This window comes from Malus domestica, chromosome 04, assembly GCF_042453785.1.
Source record: "Malus domestica chromosome 04, GDT2T_hap1".
Taxonomy (NCBI): domain Eukaryota; kingdom Viridiplantae; phylum Streptophyta; class Magnoliopsida; order Rosales; family Rosaceae; genus Malus; species Malus domestica.
The window spans coordinates 29,945,642-29,955,810 of record NC_091664.1 but is presented as its reverse complement, the minus strand read 5'-3'; the positions used below and the strand labels follow the sequence as shown (position 1 = coordinate 29,955,810).

Here is a 10,169-nt window from a genome sequence, read left to right as displayed (position 1 = left end):
ACGCGAAGCAGATTAACCAGAAAAACAAAGGGATAAGTCTTTCTTGACTTTTGGCCTTGACTACGTACATTTGGTATGGAAAAACAAGAATCCGCACTACTTGCTTTAATTCTAGACAGTCATATTCCACAAAAGCAGTCAGGCTCTTCCAACACTACCGTAATTTAACATTAACCATAGATTCCCACTATAAATTAATTAACACTTAGCTAATATTGCAGACCATATCATCCCTTGTAAAACAGATACAAATTCCTGATAAAAATGGGGAAGTTAACAATTAGGCCATCTGCATCATGCACGGTGGTGCTGCTGTTGGTTTGTGTTATTATGATGGGCCGTGCCAGCGCCCAAAGTGCGAGTAACGTTAGATCGACGTACCATATCTACAATCCAGAGAAGATAGGATGGAGCTTGAGCGCAGCAGGTGCTTATTGCGCCACTTGGGATGCTAATAAGCCTTTGGAATGGCGTCGGAAGTTTGGATGGACTGCTTTTTGCGGCCCCGTCGGGCCTCGGGGCCAAGCATCTTGTGGCAAGTGCTTAAGGGTACGTCCATACATAATTTTTTTGTGATATAATTGATGATAATCTACGTGGGATATGAGATAAAGTATTGTTATCCAAATCGAACGTGTGATCTTCCACCTCTGAGTGAATAAGAATATTATAAGACTGTAGTGATAATGACACGTTATAATGTAATTAACTAAGTTTGTTCTTCTTCTTTTTTTTTTTTTTTTTTTCCAACAAAGACATGTGCACAATTAGATTTTACTGGCACTACAAGAAAACAAGTTTATGTGACTACAAATATTTGTCACGTAATGTGAAAATTCGTCACATTTAATTATATGTTACGAATTTTAGCGTCACTGTCCGTGTCATTTATGCCATACAGCACGTCTGGAAAAGTGGGCATCACAAACAATATTACCACCTAATCCATGTTTTTTAAAGTGTGGAAATGATTAATTTCATTTGACCGGTTACACTGCAGGTGACAAACGTGAGGACAGGAGCTCAGGCAAAGGTGAGAATTGTTGATCAGTGCAGTAATGGAGGCCTAGATTTGGACGAGGGTGTGTTTAAACGACTCGACACTGATGGGAAAGGCTATGCCCAAGGCCACCTTATGGTGAACTACCAGTTTGTCTATTGTGGCGATTAAACCATACACTAGCTACTCTCATGTATCTTATGGTTATAGTCATAAGGGATTAATAAATAATGGAAACTGCTCCCTTTAATAACTTGTGTTAGTGGTTATGGATGGCAGAGCACTCATGGTAATGTTGGAGCAATATTAGAAAATATGAAAAATAACACAAGAACTTCAATGATAATAATCATAAAGAAATTTCACAACATCAATTATATATGAGATTAATATAAACAACTAGAGATAAAGTTAGAAAAACTGACAAACTTGAAGATTGATGCTTGCATAAATGCAATGTCCTAAAGATAGAATTTCGTCCCTACTTTTGTGCCTGTAGTTCGATAGGCGTCCATCTCCCAGGATTCAACAATCTATAATCCGAAGTCAAAGCACTTCAATCTTCGGACTCTGGCGAACTTTATATATTCTGTACTCTCAAGACACGACTCGAAATTTGACACACGAATCATTTGAGAAACAAAGTGGGGAAACCCTATTTCTCAAGAGTAAAAATTAACTTTAATTTTCTATATTTAATACCAATGGTCTCATCGGTTTATATAGAATCCAATTTCCACTTATTAAAGAGATGTAACTTTTCATCCAAAAGTATACATCACTTATCAAGGGAATACACCTAAACAACATAATCTTTCTAAGAAATTGGTTAACACTATTTTCATTCAATTATTAAAATTATATATTACAATATTTCATATTATAATATTTAATTTCCAACAGGTAAAACTAATTAAGTGTAGGGTGGGCACGGTTCGGTTCGGTGTGGTTTTGAGTGAAACCACAATCAAAACTGAAATTTTTTGCGGTGCGGTTTCAAAGCCAAAACCGAAATGCAACCAAACCATTTGGTTCGGTTCGATACGGTTTCAAACAGTTTCGTTCGGTTTTTAAGAAAAAATGTACAATTTAAAATTTACACTTATCTACGTATAAGACGGTCTCATTTTCCACATAATACATTAATTAACCAACCCACATGAGAATTCTATGAGATGTAATCAACTAGTTTAGCCTAGCTAGCTAATTGCACAAATGATAGACTTTGTGAGTAGGAAAAAGCACCCTAATGGAGTGATATGGCTTATTATTTGATCAGAGATTCATTTGCATTTGATCACAGCAAGAATTCTCATATGAATTTTGAGAGAGAGAGAGAGAGAGAGAGAGAGAGAGAGAGAGAGAGAGAGAGAGAGAGAGAGAGAGAGAGAGAGAGAGAGAGAGAGAGAGAGAGAGAGTGATGTGGATTAAGGGATAATTTGATAGTATGTCAAATAGGGTGGAAAGGGATGACATTTTAGTGTGGTTTTGAGACCATACTAAATGTATGGACTTTAACAAACAACCTAAACATGACATAGTGCCGTTTCGGTTTCGGTGCTGCTAGAGATAGTTTTTTACTTTTACAATGGTCACAATACTTCAAGAAAATGAACAATAATTTTTTAATATTTTAGTCCCTACATTAAGGCATTATAGTATAAGGATTTTCCATTGCAGATAATATTCTTTTAGGAACTCGACTATTCTTTTGATGCCCCTAAATGCCCATTGATTTTTCAAGAGTGAAAAAAAAATTACATGAGAAAATTAAAAAGAAAACTAATAAAAATGATTTGAAAACTTTGAGTTTTAACGATAAGGACAAAATAAATGATAAAATGAATAGTACCAGAATTGACTTTTTAGTGTAAAAATATGGTTTTTCGTTAAAGTGAACAATATCAGGAGTTTTTCGTCAAAGTTTCCAAAATTAAATGAGAAGCTGCCCCACATGGATGGGTTCAAAAAACAAGGAAAAAAAAAAATAAAGAGCGACATCATTCCCACTTAAAATTAATATGGGGTCACCCTTTAAGTGCCTATATCAGATTTATATTTAAATTTTTTTTTGAAATATCTAACGAGTCCCTATATATTAAGATACTTTGAGAACTTCTATTCAAATTCATTGGAAGCCTTTTGCCCCTATATATATGAACTATACGGTTTTACAGACTCTATTTAATGCCTCTCTTGAAAAGGCTCTTGGGTCAAGCCAAACTATTGTCATGGCGTGGAGAGAGGTGCATGGCTGCAGAGGAAATATTTATCATTCCAAATGGAATATGTGTTTTCATGTCTGTTTCTAGACTAAGCTATTTGCTTAATTGAAGTGGCTCATTAATTTCTTCATACATTAATTAATTTTGTGCGACCTCTTTTTTTGTGAGGACATTTTTACACATTCTCGCTCTCTTGCGTGTGGGAGTTTTCAAGTATATTACCTAGATAACACAATTTGAAAGACGTATAGCATGTGAGAATTTTTTTACTTTCTTCTCAATTGGCTTGCGGTGATGTGTTCTATTCAAATTATAATACATATATTGTTTTTTTTTAATTAATATACTCTAAAAGTGAAACATAATCAATCATGTCATCCATTGCTATAATAATACGTAGAATGATACACTGCATAACTTGGTTTTTCGGTATACATAAAAAATTTCTCCTACAATTCCAAGTACTTGAGAGCTCTTAAATAGCAAGAAAGCATCCCAAACAAGTTGAATGTTTAATAGTTTGAGCAGCCGCCTGATATTATTCAGAATGCTTTAATAGATGTCAATCGTTGTTGGGGTAATGTCAAAGTTCAAAAACGTTAGATTTCATTTGTCATTTAAATAGATAAATGACCACCTACAATTTACAAATATTATAATGTACATATGTGAATAATTCAAATGATCAAATAATTTTAATCGATCAAGTGGGATTAATCAAAACATCATTTTAATAATCTGTTTTTCTCTAGTTTTCTGGTAGTACACAACTCACTCAGTTGCTCTAGTCTCTCTCTCTCTCTCTCTCTCTCTCTCTCTCTCTCTCTCTCTCTCTCTCTCTCTCTCTCTCTCTCTCTCGTGTGTATATTCTTTTGTACATTTCACAATGCGCGGATTTGCTGTATGCTGTCACCGAAAATCGAAAAAAACCGAAAACCAAACCGAACCGAGGCCGGAAAAAACCGAACCGAAACTGCCAAACCGAACCGAACCGAATCTGGTTGGTTCGGTTTCGGTTTTTGAGGTCCGGAAACCGAACCGGACCGGACCGAACCGAAAAAAAAATCATATATAAATACTAAAAAATCATGTTGGCCGCGTCAAGGTTTGAACCCCTGACCTGCGGGTTGGGGTAAGGTGCTGCTAGCCAACTTAACTGTAGGCTTTGTGTTGTTGTAATTGTACCAGTAATATATTTATAGGTTTCTTATGTTTAATGCTTTATAAAATTTCTTAACTTTACAAACCCTAGCCGTCTCACTCCCATTTCATTTCAGATCTCAAACACTTTTTCCGTCCGCTGCTTCCTCAGTTTCTCTCTCTCCCTCTCTCTCTCCCTCTCCCTCTCCTTCCTCTCTTCCTCCAAATCACTTTCTCTCTAGTCTTCTCATGTCCTCCTCACGGATTCCTTTTTCCAAATCATGATTTTCGCTCGCCCCTTTCGAGACTCGACGAAAAGAGGATTAGAGCTTGCGATGATCATGGCGATTTCCCTGCAGCAAAGGTTGTGGGTTTTATTTATTTGTCAGTTCATGGGTTTTTAATTTTATGATCATGGCGATTTTATGGTTACCCATTTGAAATTTATGTAATTTAAGGTGAAAAAGTTTGTATTTTTCTTTGAATATGTTTCGGAATTTTCTAGATCTATTGTGGACTTGACTATGAATTTGAATGTGGGCACTGGGCATGCGATATTGGAGTCCGATTATGACATTTAGACGAACCTATTTGCTTTTTTTTTTGTTTCGATCTGCATCTTAATTTGTTGAATTATTTCATGATTTTGTAAATTTTAAATTTTTAGAATTTTGAATCCTGGCGATGTACTTGAAGAATATATGTTTCTGTATTTGCTTAAGTTTTGAAAATTTGAACTCGATCTGCTTGATCATAAGTAGTTGAATTACTTGAATATATTCGGGATTTTGAGGTGAGAAAATGTATATGTTTGGTTAGTGAGAAAATGCATGAAGGTGAAAGGTTAGTACCTAAAATTGCTGAGTTCAAGTTTTTCGGTTTGTTGTAAAGTTTTAGCAAAGACCCATTGGGATTTTCATATGGTTCTTCCTCTGTGTAGTCTTAAAAAGGGAATTAAATTCTTTTGCATCTCTTATTTTGTTTATGATGGAATAGTTGTATGATTTGTACTTTTGGAGAAGAAAAAATTGGGAAGAGGCTAGAAAAGTCTTAACCAAAGGATTAGAGATTTGTGATGTAGAAAAGGTAATGGAAGACGATGTTGGGCGGAGCAGGCTCCATTGATATATGAGAAGTGGGAGATTTATTCCTTCCATTTACATCATTAAAAAAAAAAAAACCGAAAAAAACCGAAACCGAACCGTGTTGAACCGAACCCAGCCCTACCTCTATATATTGCATCCAAAGCAGATGCAAAAACTCATCCTTTGTAACATCCCACATCGTTTAGGGGGTGGATCCTGTAAGTCTTATATGTATATTCTCATCTCTACCTAGCACGAGGCCTTTTGGGAGCTCACATGTGGGATGTTACAATCCAAGCCCCTTAGGGTTTCGACATCCTCGTCGGCACACATCCGGCCAGAGATTGGTTCTAATACCAAAATTGTCACATCCCGGCCCGAGCCCCCACCACATCCCGGGCTCGACTCCACTGTAGCACGATATTATCCTCTTTGGGCCTCGACCATGCCCTCACGGTTTTGTTTCTGGGAACTCACACGAGAACTTCCCAATAGGTCACTCATCCTGGGATTGCTCTCGCGCGAACTCGCTTAACTTCGGAGTTCCGATAGAACCCGAAGCCAGTGAGCTCCCAAAAGGCCTCATGCTAGGTAGAAATGAGAATATACATGTGAATTTCCCAATGGATCACTCATCCTGGGATTGCTATCGCGCCAACTCGCTTAACTTCGGAGTTTCGATAGAACCCGAAGCCAGTGAGCTCCCAAAAAGTCTCATATTAGGTAGAAATGAGAATATACATATAAGGCTTACAGGATCCACGATGGAGTTGAGCCCGGAATGTGGTCGGGGCTGGGCCGAATGTGACATCCTTCAGTTGTGTCCTGAGTCGTGAAGGTGGTAGTGGTAGCCAATTAACTCACGCAGGCCAAACAATTCCAACTTCCCAAAGGCTAGATTAGTAACTACAACACTAGGCCTCTAACTTCAACCTAATTAAAGATCACACAAATCACAAAATGGCAGGGAAGATTGCACCATGCTTTATGTTGTTACTTTCGGTCATTATCTGTGTATTTGTGAGAAGTGCATGGGGACAAAGTGCTAGTGTGAGATCCATATACCACCTCTACAATCCTGACCAAATCAATTACGATTTGTGGGCTGTAAGTGCCTTCTGCTCAACAATCAACATGGGATGCTGATCAATCCTATGAATGGCGCAGCAAATACGGATTGACTACATTTTGCAGACCTGCTGACCCTAACGGAGAAGATGCCTGCGGAAAGTGCCTCTTGGTACATATTAGTTTGTTAGCGCTAGAACGCTCCTACCTTAAAATACTAGCTTATTAGCACTAGAACGCCAATTTTTTATTTTATGAATTTATAAATGTGCAGCTGACAAACACTGGGACATGAGCACAAACAGTGGTGAGAATTATTGATCAATGCAGCAACGGAGGGCTAGACTTGGATGTGAGTATGTTTAATAGATCCGCCCCACCGAAGCAGGAATTCTCATTTCCGACAAGAGTGGAGGGGCTGAACCAGCGCTCCTAAGCGTGTTTTCCGGCGAAGGGAGGGGCGGCCGCCACTCCTTGCCCTCATGTAGCTTCGCCAACTGAATGTGAGTATGTTTAACCAGATTGACACTGACGGCAGTGGCTACGCATCCGGCCAGCTTATCGTCAACTACGACTTTGTCGACTGCGACGACTAAATTTAGCCTGCTATAACCCCCTAATTAATTCAGTAACTTAGTAGTGAACTTAATTATTATACTAATAAATAAGCTTCACCATGAGATAAATGTTATCATATATTAGTGGTTAGGATTGTGACAGGTGTCAATAGATTGTATAAGTTGAGTTAGTTATGCTGACATGTATTTATAGTGAGATAAACTATTGTAGTAATTCATTCACAGTAATAAGAAAAGTTTGTTGCAGATTTTCTTTCTCGCTCTTCGAGCTCTCTCTCTAGATTTCTACATTGTGGCATTGTCGAATGGGTCACCCCTACTAATCACATAATTAAGACAACACTTAGTAAGTCTTCAATTCCTTATCATTGTAACTCACAACCTCAGACTTGTATTCCTTGTTTGGAAGGCAAATTCACCAAACTTCCATTCCCTTTACATGCTTCAAAATCTGTAATTCCATTCGAAATAATACATACCGATGTATGGGGGCTAGCACCTTGTATATCAATTGAGGGGTATAGATACTATGTCTCTTTCATAGACGACTGTACTAGGTATACATGGATTTTTCCAATAATCAATAAAGCTATCGTGTTTGATCACTTTGTTCAGTTTCATTCCTTTGTACTGAATTCTTTTGCTGCTCACATTAAGATTCTACAGAGTGATGGGGGTGGGGAATACATTGATGCCATTTGTCAATCATTTCTTAGGGAGAAAGGTATAACACATCAAAAATCTTGCCCGTATACCCCTGAGCAGAATGGGTTAGCACAGAGGAAAAACAGGCATATTGTAGAAACTGCAATTACTCTATTGTAGCTAGCTTTCTTACCTTCTAAGTTTTGGTATCATGCATGTACTATTGCCACTTATCTCATAAATAGGATGTCAACCTCTACATTACTAATGAGATCTCCTTTTGAAACTTTGTAGCAATCAACTCCAAGACTTGATCAGTTACGCATTTTTTGCTGTGCTTGCTTTCCCTCTTTGAAACCCTATAGAACAACCAAACTTGATCCCAAGACCATGTTTTTGGGTTATGCATCTCAGTACAAAGGTTATATTTGTTACTCTGTCAAAGATAACAAATTAATTATGCCACGGCATGTATTATTTGATGAAAGTCAATTCCCTGGTTCAGCAAAGCTACAACATATAAAGTCTAGCTCATCTTTGTCCTCAGCTATACCAACCTCTGTGTCTCATACAAATTCATTTGAGCATCATTCCATAGTTCTAATTCCTTTACCAAGTGTCTTTGTGCCTGCATTCACACCCATTACCAGTCATGTTACTCAGTCAACTACTCTCAATCAAGGTGATGTTGTCTCCACAACTCTTGCCATCTCTAGTTCAACCTCAGATTCTTCTATGAGTTCAGATTCCTCAATGAATTTAGTCTCAGATTCTTCCAGGGGTACAGACATGCATCCAGATACTACTATTTCTCAAGCCACTGAGTTACAACTTGTACCCTTGCATTCTCAGAATTTACACCCAATGCAGACCCGATCTAAATCTATGATTTCTAAGAAGAAGCATGTCTTTCATACTACAGTTCATTCTGATTCCATTAAAGAACCATAATATTATACTGCAGCTTCTAAATCTCCACAGTAGAAATCAGCTATGCAGGAAGAAATGGATGCATTAGTGCAGCAACGCACATGGCAACTTGTTCCATTACCTGCAAGTAAAAATCTGGTGGGTTGTAAATGGATATACAAGGTTAAAAGACATCCAGATGGGTCAGTTGCCAGATATAAGGCCAGATTAGTGGCCAAAGGATTCTCTCAAGAGGTTGGATTGGATTATTATGAAATAGTCAGTCCAGTGGTGAAACCAACCACTGTGAGACTTATATTGTCTTTAACAGCAACTCAGGGATGGAAACTTAAGCAACTTGATGTCAAGAATGCGTTTTTACATGGGTTTCTTGAAGATGAGGTCTATATGTCCTAGCCACAAGGTTTTGTTGACAAGATCCACCCAGAGTGTGTTTGCAAATTAGAAAGGTCATTTTATGGTCTCAAACAAGCTCCAAGAGCTTGGAATGAAGGGTTCACTACTATCTTATTTTCATTGGGATTTAAATCTTCCTATGCCGATCCTTTATTGTTTGTTAAGCATGATGGCAACAACATAGTTGTTTTACTTTTTTATGTGGATGATATCATCCTTACTTGAGATAGGGATACTTGTGTTCAGTCAGTTATATCTAAGTTAACCACAGAGTTTGACATGAAGGATTTTGGGATTTTACACTATTTTCTTGGCTTGCAAATTGACTATCTGTCTCAGGGATTGTTTGTACACCAGTCAAAGTATGTTCAAGATTTGTTACAAAAGATATATATGCTACAATGTAAACCTTGTACCACACCATGTCATCCTAATTAGAAACTCTTGAACCATGGTAGTCCTAGTTACTCGATTCCTACCCACTACAGGAGCATTTAGGAGCCCTACAATACTTAACTTTTACAAGACCTGACATTGCCTATTCTGTGAATCAAATGTGCCAATTTATGCATTCTCCTCTGGAATCTCATTATGTTGCTGTCAAGAGAATTTTATGATATCTCAGAGGTACTTTAGGCTGGGGCATTTGTTTTAGACCTGGTTCATTGGTTTTAAAAGCATACACTGATGCTGATTGGGCTGGTGATCCCAATGATAGGCGTTCTACTACAGGTTTTGTTGTATTTCTAGGCTCCAATCCAGTTTCATGGAGTTCTAAGAAACAACACATAGTTAACAGATCCTCGACATAAGCTTAATACAGGGCTATGACAACCACCACTGCCGAAATTGTTTGGCTGTAACAACTTCTGAAAGACCTTCATATTGACACTTTTTCTCCTCCATTCTTACATTGTGACAACATTTCCCCCATGGCTTTAACTACTAATCCTATCTTGCACTCTAAAGCGAAACACATAGAGGTGGATTGTCATTTTGTTAGAGAAAGAGTTCAACAATGTTTCATTTCTCTGCAATTTGTTGCTTCAACAGACCAATATGCAGACATTTTCACTAAAGGCTTATGTTCTCCTTTGTTTAC

At 37.7% G+C, this 10,169-nt stretch overlaps 1 protein-coding gene across 1 annotated transcript; it reads left to right on the top strand.

The window, feature by feature from the left end:
• The first annotated feature begins 264 nt into the window (after positions 1-264).
• On the top strand, positions 265-4,946 carry LOC103419499 (pathogenesis-related protein PR-4B-like). The gene is made up of 3 exons (XM_070820297.1): positions 265-549; positions 1,001-1,149; positions 4,871-4,946. The coding sequence occupies exons 1-3, from the start codon at positions 265-267 to the stop codon at positions 4,944-4,946; spliced, it is 510 nt and encodes a 169-aa protein (XP_070676398.1).
• The last annotated feature ends 5,223 nt before the right edge of the window (positions 4,947-10,169 follow it).